The sequence below is a fragment of the Mchenga conophoros genome, linkage group LG11 (genome assembly GCF_057382185.1).
Source record: "Mchenga conophoros isolate Kocher_MC1m ecotype Shallow Benthic linkage group LG11, M_conophoros_male_GT1.1, whole genome shotgun sequence".
Taxonomy (NCBI): Eukaryota; Metazoa; Chordata; class Actinopteri; order Cichliformes; family Cichlidae; genus Mchenga; species Mchenga conophoros.
The window spans coordinates 28,973,811-28,998,041 of NC_140536.1; the positions used below are offsets into that span (position 1 = coordinate 28,973,811).

General features: G+C 41.3%; 1 protein-coding gene across 3 annotated transcripts; it reads left to right on the top strand.

Annotated features, from left to right (window-relative positions):
- The first annotated feature begins 1,962 nt into the window (after nucleotides 1-1,962).
- setd2 (SET domain containing 2, histone lysine methyltransferase) lies at nucleotides 1,963-22,987 on the top strand. Of its 3 annotated transcripts, none has more exons than XM_085292270.1 (22): nucleotides 1,963-2,287; nucleotides 3,661-3,782; nucleotides 7,865-7,886; nucleotides 8,009-11,973; nucleotides 12,086-12,217; nucleotides 12,401-12,529; nucleotides 12,757-12,880; nucleotides 12,981-13,058; nucleotides 13,151-13,248; nucleotides 13,387-13,519; nucleotides 14,558-14,692; nucleotides 14,785-14,913; nucleotides 15,001-16,071; nucleotides 16,193-16,241; nucleotides 16,320-16,599; nucleotides 16,718-17,444; nucleotides 17,836-17,958; nucleotides 18,348-18,484; nucleotides 18,583-18,694; nucleotides 20,189-20,263; nucleotides 20,442-20,543; nucleotides 21,121-22,987. In XM_085292270.1, exons 2-22 carry the CDS (start codon nucleotides 3,754-3,756, stop codon nucleotides 21,280-21,282), a joined length of 7,812 nt encoding a protein of 2,603 aa, XP_085148396.1. In that variant the 5' UTR covers nucleotides 1,963-2,287; nucleotides 3,661-3,753; the 3' UTR covers nucleotides 21,283-22,987. The 3 variants fall into 3 exon arrangements, with proteins under 3 accessions (XP_085148396.1, XP_085148395.1, XP_085148397.1); XM_085292271.1 differs by lacking the exon at nucleotides 1,963-2,287 and adding an exon at nucleotides 4,426-4,466; XM_085292269.1 differs by lacking the exon at nucleotides 3,661-3,782.
- The last annotated feature ends 1,244 nt before the right edge of the window (nucleotides 22,988-24,231 follow it).

Consider the following 24,231-nt stretch of genomic DNA (forward strand, 5'->3'; position numbering starts at 1 on the left):
TTTTTAATATTACCACCATACTGTCACATAACCAACGTCAGAACTTACACAAAAGGCAACCAAAGACTCTCGTTAAAATATCGAGAGCAGTGGAGATAATGAGAACAATAAAGCTCGGGTACGTCGCTCTCACGGCACTGTTTCAGGGGAAAATGGCCTTCTTCTTCCTCCTTTTAAATTTTTATTGCCAGTTGACAAACAACTGAATGGTGCATTACCGCCACCAACTGGTATGGAGTGTGGTCTGAAACGCGAAAGTGGCCTTCTTCGGCGCCTTTTTTTCTTCTTCCTCAGGCGGCGCGGTCCAAACCGAAGTCAAAGGTGCATGTTGCCGTCTACTGTACCGGCGTGAGAATGCTCAGGCAAAGTTCTAGCAGAGCCTAACCATTAGTTGACTTGCTAATTAACCAGCCTGTATCCTTAACACATTTACAATCTTCTCCAAAGTTACATTCATCTAGAGTTTTTTCCCCCACAATATACAGTTTTATATTGTGTGTGTGTGTGTGTGTGTGTGTGTGTGTGTGTGTGTGTGTGTGTGTGTGTGTGTGTGTGTTAATATTTTCTGCTATGCCTAATGATAATACAAAAAAAAGAAGAACAAATCAAAACAGAGATCAGATGAAATCTGCTTTTTAGGTATTGTGAGTGCAGTGTACTTTGGTGTAGTCTGCTGCGGGAGCAGCATTGGAGCTGATACCAGCAAACTGATTAAACCGCTCTGCAATTTTTTATGGAAGCCCATTTCCACCACTAAAAAAGGAAGAAAAATAAGTATCGATAACTTGAAATTTTGAGTTATCTTTCTCAAATCTTTGAGTTATTTTCTCAAAATTTCCACTTATTTTCTCGAAATTTTGACTTATTAACTCAAAATTTGAAGTTAGCTCGGCCAAATTTTGAGAAAAGTGAGTCAAAATTTTGAGCTACTTATCTCAAAATTTCGAGTTAATAAGTCGAAATTTCAAGAGAGTAGCTTGAAATTTCAAGAAAGATAACGCAAAACTTTGAGTTACCAAAACTTCGAGTTATGGATACTTTTTTTGTGGCGGAAACGGGCTTCCAAAGACAGCAGATCACTTTCTCTAACAGGCTGATTCAGCTCTGATGGCACAAGGACAGATAAAGGAAATCTTTCATATCACTTGCGATCAACCTCAATAATTTAAAGTATCTGTCAGGCACAGAATCATCTCCTGCATACTATCATAATCAGTAATATTATTATTCATTGCAACTGCTGTACCAAAAGAATTAAAAGAAAGTATGGGATAACAAAAGTATTTCTCTTTCCATCATCAAATTCAAATTCAAATTTTATTTGTCACACACACACAACCATACACAGTATGACATGGGGGTGAAATGCTTGTAGCTGTACAATGCCCGACCATTAAATGACAGAAGAAAAGTTTTACAATATTTACAATTTTCAGGTTACTACAAAAATGTACAAATTAACTTAGGAATTTACAGTAAAGAATGTGCAAATAGCAGAAGAGATTATAAAGATAAGGATTATAAATTATAGGAATTATAGGATTATAGAAAATGTGTGGTGACGTGTGTGAGAGTCCAGTCCTACACAATGACTACCTCCACAATCACATTAGTGCAGTTCAAATTGTTCCAGTGGATGACAAAAAAACTGAATAGGCAGCACAAAAAGTAATCAATCAAATAATAGACTATGATAAACAACATCAAATAAATGAAGCATGAAGTATAATGTTTATCAAAGGACCAAGGTCTCTGTTATTGAGATTTTAATCACTGTGTGATGCTCTCTAACAAGGCCTGCCTTTTTGAAATTTTAACTGGTTGTTTGACTCGTAGGAGCCGCAGTGCGCTCCGGGGTTCGCGCCAGCTGTGCACCCATATCATGTGATGCTGAACAGAGAAGCCTCAGAAACAGAGGCACTCGATTAGTGGCTGATACAAATAAAAAGTGGCTAAAACACATGCTCAAAAGACTTCGTTGGGGGATCAGACTGTTAGTCTTGTCATTTTAAACACTTCCCGAGGCGCTGCATTCGCTATCATTTGTGTTTTAGAGCTCTCCCACAACTCTTCGCTAACTATGTGAGCGCATTCTGGCTCGGTCGTACCACCATTCACCCATGCTGAAGCTAGGGCGCAGCAGTAGCGGAGCCAGTGAGCCGACGACCATTTCCGACAGCTCCGTATGGATTTAACGTCGGTATACGTTGCTGCCTGATGTTTTAGAAAGCCGATCACTGGTGATTTCGAAGATGGGGGATCCCTGTGACCTTAAACACTTCGTAAAGTGAGTACCTCGTGAGCATGTCCCGGTTGTTTAGCGGGTCCTTATTTCTGGTGAAACCACCTTACTACAAAACAAAACATTAGCTATCATGCTAGCAAAGCCGGGTCACAGACTCCACTATAGGGGTCCATTGTATCCTAAAATAGAAGTGAATGTCATATATTTTCTTCCGTGTCAAACAACTACAAAGGTAAGGTGCTCACACTGTCGAAAAAACCCCAATTATTCTGAGTGAACACACCAGGTAAAGCTCAAAGTATAACAAGTTTACGACAGCCACGTTAGCCTACAGAGCGAGGCAAAGCTAACACAGCTAGTGTTAGCTGCTGATGCTAGCCCTTTACAGAAGCAAATGTGATTGTTCAACCCCCTGACAGGCACCCGAAAACACACTAAAAGCCTTACTTCTAGCATGTCAAAGTACACAACTGTTTGCTAGTCGACAGTAATAGCCTACGTTATACACAAGGAATATGCTCCTGCTGTCTTTAAAGACGGCCCATGAAATCTCTGCTAACCTACCCAAGCTAGCTCAGCTATTATATTTTTTAGCAAATTATCATCACGGTCTAATAACTAAGGTATGACGTGTTTTCTGCCTTCTCAGTGTTAGTGTAAGCAATCCTTAAAAAATAGCAGACTAAATTATTTGCTTTAGAACAATAATTTAGCTAGTTCTAGAAGTGGCTGTCTTTTTAAAGGCCATGTTTTGGCTGCATACACTCACTGCACAGGCCATGCTTAAGTGTAGTTACTCAGTTTGCATTCAGTCACGATTTGTTTGTCCCATTACAGTGTCGATGTGGTCATTCACATAAATCGTTGTTCTGCAAACAGCATTTTGTTTTATGTAGTCCGCATGCTTGTCTTTGCCGTGTCTAATAATCAGCTGCATCTTCTAATGCCCGCCCTGCATCCATCCATGTTTTTCCATTTATCTTCGACCATGAAACTTGCTGTTAATAAACAATTGGCGAACGTAACTTCCTATATGTTGATCAGCTGAAGCAACAACAGTGGAAATTTACAGCCAAATGTACTTAAATTGGGGGGAGGGGGTCCATGTCTAATGGGAGTAAGACGAGGTACGGCCACATTGCATCGATAGATAACAGAAAGGAAGGCGGGTCTGCAGAAGTCGTTACTGTGCAACGCTTTAATGCATGTGACACAATGTGCTTTCTGACGTTGTGTGCTGAATATACAATGTGTGTTGGACAACAGAGACAAACTGTGAAATACTGCAGTTATTGTGTCATTAGCAGGAACTTTACTGAGATTTTAATGGTGTCAAAAGTGTACAAGTTCCTGAGTGATTAGCTGTTGTGGATACAGAGAGACTTAGTTCATTGCTTTGTCTTTCTTTTTGTCAGGTGTGGCGTCACTTTGGAGGGCTCATTTCTCTGATTTGGATTATTCTTGGCCAGCAGCCCCTTCAGGCCTACTAATCCTAGACGAATTTCTCTATGGATGCTCTGCACAAGTCAGAGATCAGGTATTAGACAGCAGAAAATGTAGAATGCTTACCAAGTTGTGTTATGTTTATGAATATAGTCTGGCACGCTACTTTTAAAACATTTTGACTTCTACGTCAACCCATCCACCGCCATGTTATTGTTCATATAAAGAGCTTCTTTTTTTTTTTTTTAATTTAAGCACTAAAGTGTCTTATGCAACTCATAAGTTCTGTGCTTTTTCCACATCCTTTCATCTGTTTATTTATTAATTGTCAGTCATTGTCTAGATGGTGTGTTTTTTGTAGTTCATACACAGTTCCTTAAAGTTTGTTGTGGTAATACAGGACAGTAAAAGCAGAAAAAAACAAACAAGTCATATATATATATCGAACAAATTGAATAGAAATTGTTACCTGAAGATGTATTTTTTTTTAACCATATATTTTTCATTTTCTTTTTATAATTTATTTATCAGCTTAAAAGATTAGATGCTTGTAAATTACAATTACAAAAAAATTACAAGAAAGCTGTTTGCAAAGGGAAAGATATTCATTGAAACCTGTGTTATAATCTTTTTTTTAATTGATTGCCCTTATTGATTCCAGATTCAATCTTTACAGGGAAAAAAGTAGTCCTACACATGTTTTTAGCATCAGTGTAACTGATTTATTATCTTTTCAGTGCAGAGACAGAGTAGAAAATATGGCTTGGATTTGACTGAGGTGAGCAAAAACTCCACTCTTTGTTATTATTTTGTTTTTTGTTTTTCTTTGTAACGGGCAACTGTAAGGAATACATGGCAGCACTAATTAATGAAAAATGATTGGCTTGGAAGCATTTAATTCCAATGGAGCTAATGGGGTTATTTGGAAGCAGTTCTTAACAGGAACCAGTTGTTATTCCCCATTCTTGCATTTCATAGCTCTTTCTGTATTACTGAATGTCCCAGCGCATGTGTCTCAGTTTGAAGGTCACAGGAGAAAAAAAAGAAAATTGAAATCCTAAAGGAATAAATGACCCATTTTTCCCATCACCCATATCAAGCTTTGCCCAAAGAAAACAGACACATTTTATTAAAAGTAGAAAGGGAATAAAAAGTCACACATTAAGTTTTCTTATATGTTGACCGCTTTTATTTCTTTGCTTTTATTGTTGTTTTGGAACACCAGTTACCAGTCTCAGTAAAGAGAGTAAAGATATATAACAGCAACATGGCGATGAGAAAAGAATGCCCAATGGTGTGCCAAACCCCTTGTTCTGTAGTCTATGCCACTGAAACAGGAGTTGCATACCAGTCGCCCCTTTTCACTCTCAGTGTCATTGTATGTGAGCTCTATTTATTTAAGTTCAGGGTTAGAAATGAATATGAATCCATTTAGTAGAACGTAATTATTTCAGAACAAGTTTCGAAACATTTAAATTCATGGACATTCCACAATTATCTTACCAACTGTTATTCTTTTCGGTGTTTCTATTGAAAGAGTGATGAAAGAAACTCGTACTGCCAGAAAAAAATCTTACTTGCAGTAAAAAGGGGAGAAATCTGAATGCTTTGTCCTTCGGTATGGTAAAGCACAGAATACACTGTGTAAAGGGCCTATTAGACCCGCCGTTGTCACCCTTGTCAATGGTGACGCGCACCATAAGTGACGTCATATCCGCATAGGCGAGCTGCGCTTTGGTGTCGTTTCAGTTAGCCGTGGACTTCTTAGGTTTTTCTAACCCTTGTGTAGTTGGGGGCAGCCAGATTGAAGACACACGTTTTCAATGGTCATGGGTTTTATCGGCATTTCAGTGATATATCAGTGCAGGAGCTCAGAGATTTGGAAAGTTGAGACTTTCTGGAGAAAGTATTCCCCTTTCGTCGTCTTTTACTCCCATACCAATGCTGTCGTATAGGCTTTGTCTGTGTGGCAGCACCTGTCGTTCAGGAGAATACTGCAGTGAATCTGGTGCCCCCTCAGTGCTGGTGTAAATGGTGACAGGGCTGTGGTGACGTCATGTTTGGCTTGCGACATAACCAGTGGGGGCCTAAAGATGGATGTGGGTCAGCCCACAAGAGCATCACAGCTAGATATAATAAGGCCTGCATATTTAAAAAAAAAAAAAAAAAAAAAAAAAAAGTTTGAAAAGTGAATCCTAAATATTTTTTGTTCTGGTCTTCACTGAAATATCCACTTATTTCATTCAGCTCTAAGAATGTGTGGTAGCCGTAGCGCTTTGTTTTGGTTGAGAAGTGGTGTTGAGAAGTGGTGTTATGCAATGCTGGATCACTTTTGGAAGTTCAGAGAGAGTTGAACTTTTATTTATGTCTGACAGAAATCATTTCGAAATAAGCAGGAAATGTAAACAATAGAGGCAGGAATCACCAGACACTCCACTATACAGTATTATCACAATACTTCACTCATGATACAATATTTTTGTGATTTTTTTTTTTTTTTTTTTTTTTTTAAATTTTGCGAAATTCTGAGCATTGCAATAATATATATTGTTAGTTTTCATAATTTTTAAACTGCGAATGATGTCCTCAAAGTTAAACTTTGTCAATATCTGTTTCATCCACTAAGATAAAGTTGTCTCACTTCAATTTCTCCAAAAGTTGATTCTGTTCATCTGGACGTAGCGTTTTCAGTGGGAGAAACTTTCCGTCACTCATTCAAGTGACTTCTTCAGTCTCAGCTGACTGCAGGTTTCCCCAATTTTATAAACAGTATATTTGCATAATAACTGAAACCAGCCCACTGAAGGAACACTGAGCTGGTTCCGTCAGTTTTTCAAAGAAAAACCAGTCAGACCGTTGTCTGTCTGGTTTTTCAAAGAAAAACCAGTCAGACCGTTGTCTGTCAGTCTGCAATTGAATGAGGGCAAGCTGGCATTTGCATGCAATCTGTTTCTGATAATACAGGAATTAGTTGTGATCAAATAATGTTGAAAATCATATGTGTTGCTGTCTGCATCGATATCGTCTGCATCTTGTTGTAATATTCCCAGAGTATTTGAATTTATCTAATAAAAAAATTGCTATTTGCTGTTCTTGTGTTGATACAATGTCACCAAGCAAAATGACAATACTATGCTGTATCAATTTTTTCCCTAGCAAAAAACTAAAACCTTTAAAACTGATCTTGCAAGTTAGTCAGCTTTTAGTAATCTGATTGAACATGCAGTTTTTTTGTTAGCTTTTCTAGTTTTTCTCTGCATAGTAGCTCATTGTTCTGCCCTCAGAGTAACAGGCTCAGAGGCTGAATGTCTGTTCTGTTCATCTGGTTGTAGTTTGCATGCTCATACCATGTTTGCATGGGTACGTTCCAACTATGTCACATTCTTCTACACCAAAGGCATCTTTATAAGGAATTTGGAATTATATAGACATAATATGTATATACTTATGTGAGAATTAGGCATCCAAAAGACAGTGCATTTAGATAAAATGTAACTTTCCTCAGAAATGTTATTGTATTCAACATCACATGCTGAAGTTTATTTTTTGCTTAGCAGGCTTCCTCAAACTTTGGTGGGTTTGAGGAAACCTATTTAAAGTTGATCTGAGCAGTTATGTAATGTAAAGCAATTTCCTGTCCCTGTCCCCCCCCCCCCCCCCCCTTAGATGTATGTGACATGTCTAGGTCAGTTAACCTGACAGTCTCAGCACTTCCATTTCATTTATTTATCGGTGAAATCCATTACTGCCTAACACTGTTTGCCACTAGTAGTCTAAACACATATGATCACATGGCTGCCGTAAGCTAATTCCCTGTCCGCTATATTTAAAATGTTAAAATGAAACTTGAGTCTGTTTATTTCTGTCTGTTTATTAATTTAACTCTGATAGAAATCAGAAGTGTTAATACACTTGGCATAGCATTCCCTTTGAACTTGAGAATATTGGGCAATGAGTGAAAGATACTGAACCACTGTTTCAGATTGGGCAACAGTTGTTTTGAAGTCATTTGTCATTAGTCCAGAGAACATTTTCAGGTAAATGTTTACATCCGCAGGTTTACCCTGATAATTTTGGCTTTAATCTTAAAGTTTCTTTTCTTTACTTTTACGATTGTAAATTAATTTCTGACTTTCCTTTCTTCTACTTTCCCATATTGCTCTTATGTAAATCCAGAGAGGAAGGGAGTGGTGCATCGGTAAGTTAACTAAATATAATTAATGACTATAAATATCTGCGGTCTTATCAGCATTTTACAGCCTTTTTTATTATATAAAAGAACTGAGGCAGCACGTTTATGTGTTTTCTCTTGTATTGTAGGTAAAGGTGGAGGGCCTGTCTAAAGCAGCTCTAATCAAAAGCCTGTCTCCCAGAGTCATGCTGTCCAACCACCTTTTGCCTAAAGGGACCAAGATGAAGGTCAACTTAGAAGATCAGGGTCGTCAGAAAGTGTCCTTCAGCTTCTCACAGACAAAGAAGCCACTCCAAAGCTCGTTCTTCATCCCTCCCAGTCCTGATAAGTCAGATCCTCATGCTGCCTCGTCACAGTCAACCTCCGAAAAACCTGGAAAGAGTGCAGACAGCAAAACTGAGCAAAGGCAGACACCCTTGGTGCCAGTATCAAAAACAGAGACACCTCAGACGCCAGTCCCCACAGCTACTAAAGTGAAAATGATGCATTTCAAGAAGCAAATTCTTAATGACTCTGTGACTGAAGAGAAACAGTCAGTTATGCCAGAAGAGCCGCACACCTCTCTATTTCAGAATGAACTCCCAGCACCCCAGAGTCTCATCAGCACCTGTCCCTCTGAAAGTGCTCACACTGAAACCTCTGAGACGAGAGAAACCTCAAGCCTCAAGAAACCAGCTGCCTCCTCAGGAAAAGATGGGGAGACATCCAGCAGTACTGAGCAGGATGAAAAGATACACAAAAGGAAAACCAGGTCACAGTCAGATAGTGCCCCCCCTGGCTCCGAATCTGATGGAGATTCAGCCCAGATGTCTTCCAGCCACAAATCAGTTGATTCCAAAAGTAAAACAAACTCTGACAGCAGAAGTAAAGATGTAAGAAAATCTTCTTCTGGTTCACATGCAGAGGAAAGGGAAAAAAGTTTCTCAAAGCGCTCAGAGAATTACGAAAGGTCGTCTAGTTACTCGAAATCAGACCGTGATTCCAGACACACATCTTCACGCTCATCCCGATCAGAGAAAGATCGCCGAAGGTCCAGATCTAGATCACGGTCTAGATCAAGAGGTTCTCGAACAAGTTCTTCACACTCCAGATCAGACAGAATTAGAAGTGACAGAGGATCGCGCTCTGAAAGGTCCTACTATCATGAATCAGACCGGAGATCGCACAGGAGTTCTCCACGCAGGGATAGAAGACGTTCTCGCTCTCGGACTGACAGAACTCGGGACAGTTCCGACTCTGAAGATGACCACAGAAAAACAAGGTCGAGGACAAGTGACAACAGTAGGTCATCTAACCACTCAAGCTCACATAAGGAGTCAAAATCATCATCCTACTCAAAATCTGAAAAAACCTCAAAATCTGTAGATTCACCTCACTTTTCAGAGTTGGATAAAAGAACACAGTCCTCAAAGTCTGAAAGGATTACAAAGCGGTTATCGGACTCTGATACCCTACGCAAGGGTTCTCCTGATCTGGACTCCAGTCACCGTAAATCTAGCAGCCATCATAAGTCAGAGGCCAACAATAAATCTTCATCTTCCAGTAGTTACACACACTCTCAGACACATGAAAAACGGCAAAAAAGCAGCCCCAGTGACTCTGAAACGGATCATAAGGGCAAATTACAGTCATCCAACAGAAGCTCCAGCTCCTTGGAGAACTGTAAAAACTCTCAAAAGAAAAGCAGTAGACCAGAGTCGAAACAGGTCCCCTCTAGATCTTCTGTGAAATCTTCTGGGCAAGATAGACAATCAGATGATTTATTTCATAGCCCTGGAAAAGCACCATCTTGTGCAACCACAACAGAATCATTTTCTCAGAGTTCAAAAGAAAAATCCGATTCCCAACCGGTTGAAAATGAAAATGGCAATAAAGATGAAAAGGAGGTGGGGTCTTGTGGTGAGGGTTTGCAAGAACTGTCACTTAAGACAGAAGCAAAATCAGGTCTTGAAATGGAAAATAACATTGCCTCTGATGTCACTTACAGCGAGAGCCTAAAGCATGTAAACTCTACTCTGGAAAACGTGTCTAATGTGAAGGATAGCCTTTCCTCTAATGATCCAACACATGTGAACTCAAATGCATCTGTCGTAAATTTATGTAGTGGTAATGACAGTACAATGTGCAATAAGGACGAGGAAATTTTTTACTGTTCAACTGGGCCAGAGTCTGTACTTCATTCAGTGGATAAAGCTGTCACAGAGGCTGTCCAGCAAAACACTAAACCAGAAAATGTTGAGCTGGATGAAGCTCAGCCAGTCAGTAAAGAGTCTGACACAAATTTGCCAGTCAAATCTGATTCATCTTGTCTTCAGTCTGAGAATCCGCCAGAGTCACTACCTACCGATGTAAAAAAGGGCAGCTGTAGTACCCGAAAGTCACGGTGGGATATTGTTGGGCAGGATTCCTCGGAGAGTGAAAATTCACAGAGAACTGTTTGTGTAGAGAGTAAACTATTAAATACTGTTAAAAAGGTGATCTCTGTCAAAAAAATAGAGTTCTCTAAAGATAATGCTCAACAAGACTGTGATATTAAAGATGATATTCAGCAGGAAGCTGGAACACATTCCAGACTGGTAAGGCAGACGGAGATCTCAAAGCAGGAAGTCCAATCAGAGAGCACACCCGTGACCTTTAATTGCAAAGACCAAAGTGAGCCTTCGCAAGCCAGCACCAGCAATGACCACTGTGACTCCAAACTGTCTGCTTCTCAAAAGTCAAACACAGATCAGCCACTGCACATAAATGACAAGATACAGATCAACTCGGCAGCAACAGCACAGCACTCAAATGAGGAAAATTCCGAAAACAAATCCAAGGACAGTGCTAGCAAGAGCAAACTGAGTAAGAGAATGTCTCCCAGTCAGGATGCGTCAGGACAGAGTGAGGCCAGTGATAGCGATAACTCAGAGTATGACTCTGATTGCGACGAGGCTATAAAACAGTTGCACTCTGTAGTAGTGGTGCCAAAGAATTCTTGTCTAACAATGAATACAGAGGAGAGGGGACCTTTGAATATTTTACAACAGCAGAATGCCTTAGCAGCTGAAAAACATATTAGTGAACCCCCAAATCAAGTTAGCCAACAGAAAAAACAACCCACAACACAGACCGGTATAAGCGATTCACTCAGTAATAGTACATTGTGTCAGTCCCAGAGCAATATGATTGATAGCACCAGTCACTCAGAGGCCTCCACCTCCATCAGTACCCAACCTTATACTGCTGGTCATACCAGTTCCCATGCAAGTGTCACAGATTCCACCCCCATGCGTGATAATTCCAAACAGTGTGAGCAAGGGCACAAACAACATGATGTGAGCAACAGAGGAGATCGGACGCACGTGCATTACCAACAAGATCATTTCTCCAGGGCTGACAATATTAATGAGAAGCATGAATTCAACCTGGGTTGGGATTTCTCACAACCAGAACAGCCTACTAGTACGTACCAGCAGCCTGATAGCAGCCACGGGCCTCAGTTAACAAACACTAAACTGTCAGGATCTTTTTCCAAGGAACAAGAACACAGACCAAGTACTGCTTCCTGTATCCAGCAGTCGCAAAACATGCAGACAAGCAGAAAAAACTACCTCCATGCAAATGTCATTGATCAGGATCCTTCAGGCGAAATTCAACCCGACTCCCTCACTAATGATCATGACGACTTCAGTGGGGATAAATCATCAAGTTGTAGCAAAACGGCTTTTGAGGGCAGTGGGCCTAACACTCAAGGGTCATCAAGCTTTGTACAAGGTCATGAAATAAGCAGCAATAGCAGGGGTTCTGCTGTACCCGACCCCTCTAGAGAAGACAGTTTTAGGCCCCACAGAGGAAGGGGCCCTCCCAAGAAAAGGCGTCCAGAGATAGAGTCCGATTCAGACAACGAGGCAGAGGCTGGCCCTGCAGCTAAAAGGGACCGTCAAGGAGATACTGAAGTCGCTAAAGAAACTCTTGTAAAATCTGCAGCGGACCGTCCATCACTCACTCTGCAGGACTTTCAAGATGCAAATAGATGGAAAGAGTTTGCCAAGTCTAAAAAGATGCCTCCGTACTTTGACTTGATTGAGGAGAACTTGTACCTAACAGAAAGGTAAGATGATTCCCGTCAGAGAATCAAGTTTGTTTGTGAAGAGTAACTTCCTAGCAAAATGTTGAATTATTTTCAGACTTGATCTTTGAAAGTTTTAAAATGTAATTTGCAGGAAAAAAAGCAAATCTCATCGAGATATTAAACGAATGCAGTGTGAGTGCCCGGTGCTACCCAGAGAGGACCGAGCAAGGGGCGTACTAGCATGCGGAGATGACTGTTTAAACCGGCTGCTGATGATTGAGTGGTAAGTGTAATAAAGGTTATTGAACCGCTGGCATCTTTTACATCAATAAATATTTTACAACTTTCCTTAATTAAGAACCTGGAAATCCATAGTTTTCTAAGCACCTTTTCTGTTTTGTTAATCAAATCTTTTTACGTCTTTCTCGTAACATCTTTTTTCCATGTGATTTTTTTTTTTTCTTAGTTCGTCACGGTGCCTGAATGGAGCCTACTGCTCTAATCGCCGCTTTCAGATGAAACAACATGCCGACTTTGATGTGATCCTTACAGAAGACAAGGGCTGGGGACTACGGGCAGCTAAAGACTTGGCATCGTAAGACACTTATTGGTTTTTAATAGAACGCTGTGAAATAATTTTTAGAAAATAACATTCAGTAGTTGACAAAAGAGGCTCTCTGTTTCACTGCATAACGATAGAACAAGGCCTCGACAGTGCTTCCTAAGAGGTTATAAGATCTGACTTATACTAGATAAAAATGCATGTGGAAAGAAAAAACAACAGTGGTGATATATGTGAAACTGCTTTTGTTGTTTTCTTAGAAACACCTTTGTACTGGAATACTGCGGTGAGGTTTTGGACCACAAAGAGTTCAAAACAAGGGTGAAAGAGTACGCTCGCAATAAGAACATCCACTACTATTTTATGTCTCTGAAGAATAACGAGGTAAGTGATGATTTAACACATCAAATGGCGTCTGTAAATGGTTTTAATGGTTATTTGTGGTGGCTGGAAGAAACGGCTGACGCTGTACTGCCTCTCTCAGATTATTGATGCAACGCTGAAGGGTAATTGCTCTCGGTTCATGAACCACAGCTGCGAGCCCAACTGTGAAACCCAAAAGGTACGGTGGCAAAATAAAACTCTTTGGCGTATCCTTTTAGTTTCTTTTACTTTTTTGTTTTGTTTTTTTATTTAATTTTTTAATCGTTTCAGTGGACAGTCAACGGTCAGCTTCGAGTTGGGTTCTTCACAACCAAGGCTGTTACTGCAGGAACTGAGCTCACGTTTGACTACCAGTTTCAGAGATATGGGTACGGTTCCTGCGCGGTTACTGTATTTTTGTGTTCGACGTATAATATATGAATAGACTCAAAAAGAAAGACTGGTTAACCTTTTCATCGAATGGTTTAGCAGTGGTGGTTTCATCTCTGTTTAATTGTACCCTGCAGGAAAGAAGCACAGAAATGCTTCTGTGGAGCACCCAGCTGCAGAGGCTTCCTGGGTGGGGAGAACAGAGTTAGTGTTCGAGCAGCTGGTGGGAAGATGAAGAAAGACCGCAGTCGAAAGAGTGCTCTCACAACGGTCGGTTCTTTTAGTAATATTTAAAGGTCTTAAGGCATTTCTTTTAAGTGTAGCTTTAACAGGTTTGCATGGAGGCCGGCACTTTAGTGACTGATACACAACAACTAAGAGAGGGAAAGACTTACAAATTTGTATAAATTGAGTGCTGAGAACTGTTAAGCTGCATACACTGCTGTGTGCAACTGTTATTTTCCTCTTCTTAATAATCAGGTACATAAACCTGTTAGAAAATATTCATGCAAAATCAATCATATCAGAAAAGGCAACAGAAGCTGTGAACTCATTAACTGTTCCGTTTTTAAAAAGTTTACACAATAACAGTGCAAAAAATGTTATCTTTCTTTTCCTTTTGATCACTATAATAAGTAACTGCTTCAGCAATATAGTGAAAATGTGTTAGTAATGTACCAGAACTTCAGGATATTTGACTACTTGGTATTCACAGCCTCATTTACAGGGTAATTGTAGTGGTCTTTGAAGTCATAGTGTTAAAGTTACAGTAGAGGATTCATAACAGCCTGTATTACAATGCCTGTACTTGCTTCTTAGATTAGATCTGTTTGTTTCAAGCTTATTATTTTTTTAATATTTAGACACTGCTGGAATATCTCTGCATAATTTGTAGTTCAGTTTTTATACTTGTCTTATATTGCATGTCAGTAGACACTCTGAAACTAACTGTTTTAGCTACCCTCCTTTTAAGGCCACCCTCAATTTAAGCTGGAATTCTTCAGAGTGCCTCACCCCTCATTTTGAACAGCAGGTTGATGGGGCAGAGCCAGAACTGTGTGCCTTGATATCCCCTCCCTTTGACGTCAAACGGAGCCAGAAATGGGGGGGGGGAATGAGCTTTTAGAACAGCCCAAGCATTTTGACTCACTGTGATTACTTGCACAGTACATAAGTTGACCTTTATTATTTGAAACTTTGTCCTTGTGTAATATGAGAAGCCATCATTGTAACTACAGGCTGTATACACGGAGTGTTTTAAATGCCAAAATGTATCTTCACTCTTGTTTCTATGCTGTCCTTTCACAGGTCGATGAAGAGCTGGAGGCATTACTAGAGAATGGCGAAGGCTTATACGATGAGAAACAGGTGGTGTCTCTCTGCAGACTGATGGTCCGAGTGGAAACGATGGAACAGAAACTCATCTGTCTAAAGCTCATACAAGTATGACTAGATCTGTGAATACGTTGTCTATATTGTTGATTTTTTTTTATCTTCTTTTTTAGGTTATAACATGTTATATTTGTTTTGTACAGGATACACAAAATCCATCATGCTTGAAGCAGTTCTTAGACCACCATGGATTGTCTTTGCTCTGGATTTTCATGGTGGAGCTTTCCGAAGCTAAAGGCAACAGTGCCAACAACATCAAACTGCAATTACAGGTGAGATATGTCAAAATGTTATCATATATCACTGTATGGCCCATACACAGCCACTTGCTGTTTGACCAGCGATTGCCTTGTTTGCAGATCATGAAGACCCTCAGTGTGCTGCCCATCTCAACTAAGAACATGTTGGAGGAGAGCAGAGTCCTGACTTTCATTCAGCGGTGGGCTCAGACAAAAACTCTTCCTCAGCAGACTGAGATGGATGGTTACTCTAGTGAGAACACCTCCCGTGCCCAAACTCCCCTCAACACTCCTGATGGTTCCTCCGCTAAAATGGGACCAGAACTAGATAGTGACACGTCCAAGCCTGCTGTGTACAGACGCCTTAAAATCATCAGCGAAAACAGTCTGGACAGCGCTCTTTCTGATGCTAGCAAAGCATCCGATGGGAAAGAGGAAGAGGAGGAGGAGGATGATGAGGAAGATGATGAAAATTCACGTGCAGGACTTCCTGAAGGAAAGCAGTTGAAGCCAGACACACCGGTGGACGCTGCAGATCCAACCACAGATTCAGCGGAAGAGTTGGGAAAAGAAGTCATAGGAGAGAAACAGGAAGAGGCAGCGATGACTTCAAGCAGTGAACCTCAACCTCCAACTGAAGAGGTGAAGGAAAAACCTGATTTGGTTGTGGAAGAGGACTCCGATATAAAAGAAGTCAAAAGTGAAGATCAGGCAGATGAGCTGGAACCAGCAAAAGAGCCAGTTGAAACACAAGAGAGTGGGAAGCCTCAAGATACCCAATCAGTGACAGAAAATGCAGAATTAGAAGAAGGCCAGCCCAGTGTTAAAGTCCATGAGCCAGAGACCCAATCCAGTCAAACGGGTGTTGCTGATGCTCCACCTGAGCAGCCTTCAGAGACTATGGAATCCCAGACAGAGGCTGAAGAGGCTAAGAAAACACTGCCTAGCAGTGAGCCACACAGTGGTGAACCAACCACTGATGTTCCACCTATCGCTGAAGCCCCGGAGGCCACGATTCCCTCAGCGGTCACAGCAACCCCTGTGGATCCATCAGTGATAGGGACGCCTTCTCAAGATGAAGAGGAAGGTGTCTCAGATGTGGAGAGTGAGAGGAGTCAGGAACCACAGCTCAGTGTTTTCGACATTAGTGGCATGGCTGCTAGGCTTCTAGAAAGCTGGAAGGATCTAAAGGTATATTCATAAGTTGTCGCCTTCAAAGGAAAATAGATAAACATGTATAAAATGTGTATCATCCAAATGTTTGCGATGCTCTCATCATTGTATTCCAAAGTCAAAGTTCTGTTATTTTCAGGAGGTGTACAGGATACCAAAGAAGACTCAAGTAGATAAGGAAGGAAGAGGTACGGTTACCTCGAAGTTTATGTTTGGCTTGAAACATTATTTGCATAACTTTTAATATAATTAGATTTTTCTGGCAGATCGCAGCCGAGATCGAGATACATCTTTCACGCCACGCACCACGTCAGGAAGCCGAGAACGTGAACGGGAGCGAGAGAAGGAGAGGGAACGGGACAGGGATCGAGATTGGGACAGAGACAGGGATCGAGATTGGGACAGAGACAGGGATCGAGATTGGGACAGAGACAGGGACCGCGATCGAGGCTCTGAGAAAACTCCGCGCAGCTCTGAGCGACGGAGGAGACGCTCGCCATCTCCACCTTCATCCTACGAGAGGAGCAGCCGACGCACTGAGGAACGGTAGGAATTTGTGTTATTTGTTGATTGTGTCCTCGAATCATAGTGTTTTTTTCTTTTCCCAAACTCTCCTAGTGAAGGTTTGGTACTCAGCTGTCCTCATGTTCTCTGAATTGTGAAGGTTTGATCCATCTAACAGCAGCAAGACACCAAGAGGAGTTGGTGGCAAGGAGCGCAACAAACTGTCCACAGAGGAGCGCAGGAAGCTGTTTGAACAGGAGGTTGCCCAGCGGGAAGCACAGAAGCAGCAACAGCTTCAACAGCAGCAGCAGCTCCAGTCTTTGGCTTATGACCCGGCTCTAGCCTATGCCTCCAGCCCTGGTTTCATCATGTACCCACCTGGATATCCCATCCAGACTTTTGTGGATCCTTCCAACCCCAATGCGGGCAAAGTACTTCTCCCAACACCTACAGTGGAGCCGAGTCTCAACTATGAACAGACTCCACCCCAGCGTCTCGTCTCAGATCTAGGACTGACCTCTCCATCTTCCACTCCCCAAACCACTCCAGTCACCAATCTCCCTCAGCACGTCACTACCGCAAACCTTGCCTCTGGCAACCCTCAGCACTATGCCCAGCCAACTGTAGCAACCCAGGATGCAGGCGTAGCTGTCCTGTCGGTACCAGCCCAGTCTGCCCCTCAGGTACAGGGCCAACAGAGCTACACCACTCTCTGGGACCCCACCACTCAGCAGGCAGTGACTGTGCAGACACAACCTGCACAGCAGTATGCCACAGCCCCGGGACAGGGTCAGACCCCCACAGCTATCTATTATCAGGGCCAGCCTTGCCAAACAATCTACAGCATCCCTGCTCCCTACCCCCAGACCAACACTCCAGTCATACAGGTAATCTTCTTGCTCTGGTCATATACAAATGTCCATTTTACCTTTCTTAGATTTGCTCATTGCCCACGTTTGATTTTTGTGTAATTTTTATAAATAACCTACATTATGATATACAAGAGATAACTCCTTGATATAGAAAAAAGCGAATGTTAATATCTTTATTGTGATTGAACTGTATGAAAATACAAGACAGTCTTTTAAAAGATGGTTAATAAAGGAAATTATGTTTTTCCTGACCAATCTGTAGTATATTTTTGACCCAAATTCAATGGGGGTTGGGAAAACTAAGCTCATAATTCAGAGGAGGATATTTTATTTTATTCCTTAAAAAAGAAAAAAGAGGTTCTGAACGTCTGTAAGACTGCCATCTAATTGTGCTTTGTTTTTGAAGGCATACACTGATCCCACAGCCAGCTACCTACATGGCCAGCCGGTATATCCTGGTCAGCAGGGAGTGGTGGTGCAGCAGGGAGGCACAGTCACCACCATTGTAACATCTCAAACTGTTCAGCAGGTAACAGACAAGACGTAAAACAGGGATATTATAAGGCAGTTGAGTTTGTGGTTTTGAACAAGCCCTATTGTCGTGGCCACAAGGGGGTGGTATAGATCTGAATTATGCATCTGTCCCTTTTAATATGAGACAGAATCCAGCTAAATGGGTCCCATTTGTTTATAAGAATGTAAACACGTATGACTTCAAACTACAGTTGTTATAGTGACAAATTTAAGTTGTTACATAATGGCCATATACATTAGAAATTAGATGTCAATTTGTTTTTGTTTTTAAATGAAAGCTGTGTCAGTAATTTTTGATCTCTTTTTAAACACATTAAAGTGAAGCTGTATGTGTATATTTTGTGATCCTCCTATACTAAGTTTAAAACTTATTTTCTTCTCCAGGAAATGATTGTGCCCAACAGTGTGATAGACCTGCCTCCACCTTCTCCCCCTAAACCCAAAACTATCGTCCTACCTCCCAACTGGAAAGTGGCTCGGGACCCTGAAGGCAAAATTTACTACTACCATATTGTTACAAGGTTAGTAAAACTGTGTTGCAGGGGTGTTTTGTGTGTGTGCCTCAGTAAAGTCCTCACAAGCATATTGCGTTTCATTTATTTATTTATTTTCCCTTTAGGCAAACACAGTGGGATCCACCAACCTGGGAAGGAAATAGTGACAACACTAGTGTGGACCATGAATCAGAGATGGACCTGGGAACACCCACCTATGATGAAAATCCTTCCAAAGTGAGCTTTTGACATTGATTACTCTTCACTGAAAGATTTTTAAAAAGTTAACTGTTGTGATCTAATCTTAGGTGGGTGGTCAGAAACAGCGGGTTTTAGTAACAGTCTTCACAGAGTGGAAAAGTATCTCTGCATTCCTTCGTTTGACAATGAGAAAGAATCCACATTACTTTTTCGTTAGTTCCCCTGAAAGTTTGCGCTTGGATGCAAAACACGATTATAGTGTTTGCTCCTTGAGGTAATTGAAGATGCTGCACCAGTGATTACTTTCAGCTGTTTCTCAACTAAGAAAAAAAGAAGAAGAAGAAGAAAAGCCTTCAGCACAACACCACGTTCTGTCGAGTCTTATAAACTTGGCGGCGACTACACCTCTCAAAATGGCTTCATCGCACTCTACAGAGAGACAGAAATTTTAAGAGTGTGTCTAAACGCCCCGCCCCCTGCTCAGCTGTCTGTCCTTTAGCCTCAAGGCTAAAGAGGAGGCGATGCCTAAGCTCATCTCCTCTCTTCTGCTTCCTTTGTTTTCCCCTTTCATTTTTTTATCCTGTCTTTAAAGATAATGGAAACCATGTGGGAGATTTAGCCTTCATTTATTTGCAGTTTGGGGTTTTACGCTTTAACTGCATAACTGTCTCTTTGAAAGACTTGCACAGTGACGGACATGCAACCCACAGCAAAGGTAGACGTGAGAGTCGGTGGAAGTTTATTTGTAAATTTTGTCATTTTAAGTGGTGACAGTACAGAGACGCACCATCGTGTAGGAGGTCACAAGTCTTAAGTGTTGTCTGCATGCAAAACCCCAGAAATGAGACCACGCATCATCCGGGCAAACTCGACTCACGAGATACAACAGCTGTTGAGAAACACAAAGAAGACACACACTGACACGCATACAGAGATTCCTTGATTTATTCGTAGGGTGTGTTGGTTCATTTAACAAACAAGACTGAGGTGAAACATCCATGTTGTTCAATAATCCAAGAACGGCTACATGTGTGTGAGCTGTAGGCTTTAGACAATGGTGGTGCCGACTTCCAGGGCTCAAAACTATGACACATGCTTTAGCCTTGCAAAGCATTCTGTCTCACTGTCTGGATTCCTCCTCTGTGTGTGCGGCTGTGTGTGTGTGTGTGTGTGAATCCTTTATGCTTGTTCTTGATACTCACCGCTTCATAGTGGGTGTAGGCAGTTAACTGCTGCCTGCTTGGCTTTGCTGTGGAAGGCTGCGGCCAGAGAGGAAGCGGCACCCTGGCAGGATATCCCTGCGTTGTTTCAAATAGCTGGTGAACAGGTGCTGCATTTACTCCCTACTGACCTCAGTAGCTGTCGTTGCAACTTGTAGGAATGTTTTAATTAAGCTAAGCTAGGGTTGGGTTTGCAGCATAGAAAAATCAGTTTGCAAAGTGGCGTGCTAATTCTGGTCCGCAACATTTCAGAGTTATATTTGTCCGCAAACAAGCCTGTTAATGAGTTTCTCTTATGATGACGTTGTAGTTTTCCACAAAGACGGCTGAAGCAGACACTTCCAGTGAACTCGCTAAGAAAAGTAAAGAGACCTTTCGCAAGGAGGTGAGTCAGAGTTTCCACAAACTGTGTTAAGAGCAATGTTTTTAACTCCTTTTTTTAAACATATATACAGTGTCTGCACTTCGATCTGCATGGTCGTGAATCTGTCCGGCCATTTCTGTTTTGTTTTTGTTTTTTTAATTCTGTACATTACTTAACTTTATACCTGTTTGTTAATCAGATGTCACAGTTCATAGTGCAATGCTTGAATCCTTATCGAAAGCCAGACTGCAAATCTGGACGCATCAGCAACACAGAAGACTTCAAACACCTGGCTAGAAAGGTAACCGTGTTCATACATGGATTAAGTTTTCCACAAAGCAAACGTTTCTTTCTTTCCTAGTGTGGTCACGGCACAGTGAGGATGCTGGTCAGCATTTAATGTAAACAAAGTTTTCAAAGTTTCCTTCAAACTATTACTAAATAATTAAACTCCCACGATTTCGGCGTCCAGCCAAATGTTTTTGTGTTCTGCCTCCAGAACAAATGTTGTACATGTTAGCTATTATCACTGTCTCTTTTGTTTTAGCTCCTTCTCAAAAGCTGTTTTCAACCAGCATCTCTTCAAAGGGCGGTGGGGGTTTTTTTCCATTATGATTCTCAGTAGGTCCATGGATAGTGCATGTGAGTGGTTTGCCACTCGAACATACCAGGACTCTGAGGACATGGGCGCAGTAAACAGAAAGACGACTTAGGCTTCACCCATTTAAAGACTGCAGCATTGTATTATGTCAAATTATAAAGAGCAAAGTCACTAAAGGGGATTAACCACTCTACCGCAACTTCAATATCAGTTTATTGTAGACTTGAGGGCAAGAATGAATGCCTAACTCTTTCCTCACTTCTGCTCTGTCTTCTAGCTAACTCACGGAGTTATGAATAAGGAGTTGAAAGCTTGCAAGAATCCCGAGGACCTCGAGTGCAATGAAAATGTGAAGCACAAGACCAAGGAATACATCAAAAAGTACATGCAGCGATTCGGCGCCGTGTACAGACCCAAGGAGGACACAGAGGTGTATTGAAGCATTTCAGGCCACAGATGTTATACTTTGCTCTGCGCTAACACAGGAGAAGCACAGATTTGCCTTTCCATTCACTCCCACATGTACGAACTGTCCAGCCTGAACAGTGAAGTAGTTTCTTTATTTCTATTTATGTCTACGAATTGCACTGCTGAAGTTCTCCAGGCCCTGCGGATCGCACAGGAGCCCCGATATACGGACTCTGGGAGACTTGGTTGTTGATGACCAACCCAAGACTCCAGGTGCAGTGTTCTCAGACGATGACACTGAGGGGTGCTACAGAGACTGTTTTCACTGACTGTTTTATTTTTTAGCGTTTTTGTGTTTTTTTTTCATTTGCGGCTCTTAAAAGTTCCTCAGATGATCACCTCAATTCCAGTTTTTAAACTGTTATATCCCTGAATGAGGATCATTCACAGGAATCAGCTTTGGTATCACATTTATCAAAGTTTTGTTGTTACTTTCCACTGTTTAAAAAAAAAAAAAAATTTAAAAAAAAGGATCCGTGCCCGAACAGTCGAGTTCTCCCTCCCCAGCCTCCTTTTTCTCCCCCCTCTGTACACGCTTCAGCCCCCCTGCCACTGACCATATCTGGTGCTGCTTTTAAATGGGCTGTGGAGGTCCAAGCTTCCACTCCTGCAAACCCTGCCTTCTTAACCACAAGACTTTGGAGCCTCTGTTGTTTTATGAATGCATGATGTAACCTGAGGTCAGAGTGATCCTTATGGAAATCCCTACATTTTCCACATCTTCTTACTTCAAGTAATCTTCCCTCACGGGGATGAGCTTTTTGCTCACGGTATACTGAGGGATCAATCGGTGGCAATCAGGCTGGCGAAAAGGAGTTAGCGGTCAATCTTTTCTTGACTTTTATCAGTTAATGTGTAATAATGGGAGCAGGGTTTGAATGCTATGTTTGACATGCTGTTTAGGTGTGTGTCCAGTTACTTCCCCACCCCCTCGTTTCTTGTCCGGCCCCACTTCCTCAACTTGTTCTGCCCGATTTCCTCTTCTTGCAGGAATGATTCTGAGAATGAAGGTCGTAGCATTGCAGTTTTAACCGTTTCTAAACATCCCACGTGTTCAGTCTTTTTACCACTCTTAGTCCTAGCAAGACATTTGAGACACTTTGGTCGACAAACTGTCGCTCATTAATTTCTGAGATTTTTACAGTTGGCACTAAAAGTTGTTTCTTTAGCATTAGGTCATCGATTTTACATCGCATAAAATTGCATTAAAAAGAATTCCAACATATGTACATTGCTTTATATGTGAATATACTGAATAATAGTTTTTTGGAATGCTTAATTAAGCCGACACTTTGTAAATGGAATATGATTTGGTGATTAAAAGTGTAAATATTGTGTAAAATTACCAAAGCTGTATGCAGGAGAGTAGGGTGATGGAGCACAGTGAGCCCACCCATCCTCACCAGCTTAGTCCTCCTGATGCAGTTCCCATATCAGTCAGTGAAACTTAGGAGCCCACTGACTCACAGCCAATTTATTTTAATGAAGTGGCCAGGGAGATGTTCATGTGTTTTTGTTTTTTAGTTGTTATTGTTGGTGGTGTTTCTTTTTTTTAATTATTATTTTTCTATGTACAAATTAAATTTCACCCAACTCTACTGTAAGTATTGTGTAAGCACATTGTCATACCGAGTGTAAAAACATTTTAAAGATAATAAACTTTTTTTGTAAAATCACATCAATTTTTTTTCCTGCGGTGCAGTTCAGTTAGGTTCGTTTGAGCATCAATTAAATAGACCAGAATATCTCTAAGCAAATGTGACTGCCTTGTGCTTCATGATTAACAGCGTCGCGCACACCCAATCCCATTTTTAGATCTGCTCCCGCCTCTAATAAAGGGTGCACATGGCACGAATGCCACTACGGCACTTTCGCACAGCACTGAGCCAGATGTTCGGCCCCGCTAAAAGGGGAAAAAAGTATGGACTGCCTTCATTAGATACATTCAGTGTGCTCTAAATATGGAGAGCTGTGAGGAGTAGAAAGAGGCGCTGCTGTGCTTCCCCTCTCTCTTCTGGGTCCCAACCCCACCCCACCCCCTTTCCAGTGTATGCACATTCCGCAGCCTCATGCCAGTGTGCTCCAGACCGCAGTTAAGCAGTCCCTTCTGGAGTGTGTGACGGCATGTAACGCTGCTCTAGGCCATGCACGATGCCTGCTCCCACTTAGGACTGTAGGCAAAGAGATCATTAACAGATCCGAGTTCACGGCAGAAGGGGAGGAGGAATGAGAGATGGTGTCTCGGTGAGAAACAGAAAACTGCTCCTCCAGAAGATTTAAGATTATTTTGGTTTCGCCCTCAAATTATTAAATACCTCTTAAATGATTTCCCCTCAGGGTTTTGGACAGGAAACGTCCTCATACACTAAATCCCTTGAAGAGAAGTAGTTTATTCCATGTCCAAACTTTGTTACTCTAACCCATCAGATGAGTTTTATACTTTGACTAAAGATGATAGACGTAGGTTTATGGGACTGTGGTTCTTTAGCAATAAATGTCTTATTTCCGTAAACCTAAAAAAAAGACTTTTCATTTGGTGCAAATACAACTGTTCACTGTTGCCTTTCACTAGACTGTCATAAAACACTGTATCATTATTACATAAACAATGCCAGAACTGTTTGGGCCTTTGGGAAGATGACAAAAAGATGAAAATTAAACTATACTGTGTGAAACTAATGAGGCCTGTCGAATCTCTTGTCAGCTGAGCTCTTTTATCATCACTTTTACATATTTCATCTGTTCTTCATTTCTGTGCTTCATGTTTAAGGCCCTTTTAAAACTTATTAACATTTGTTCTGATTGTAACTTTAAATTGTAATTCTGCTTCTTTTTCTTTTTTTGTTTTTAACGAGTTTGTAAATAATCGCTTAGCCTCGAGAAACTAAATAAAAGGTGCAAGTTCCCCAGGCTGATTGTA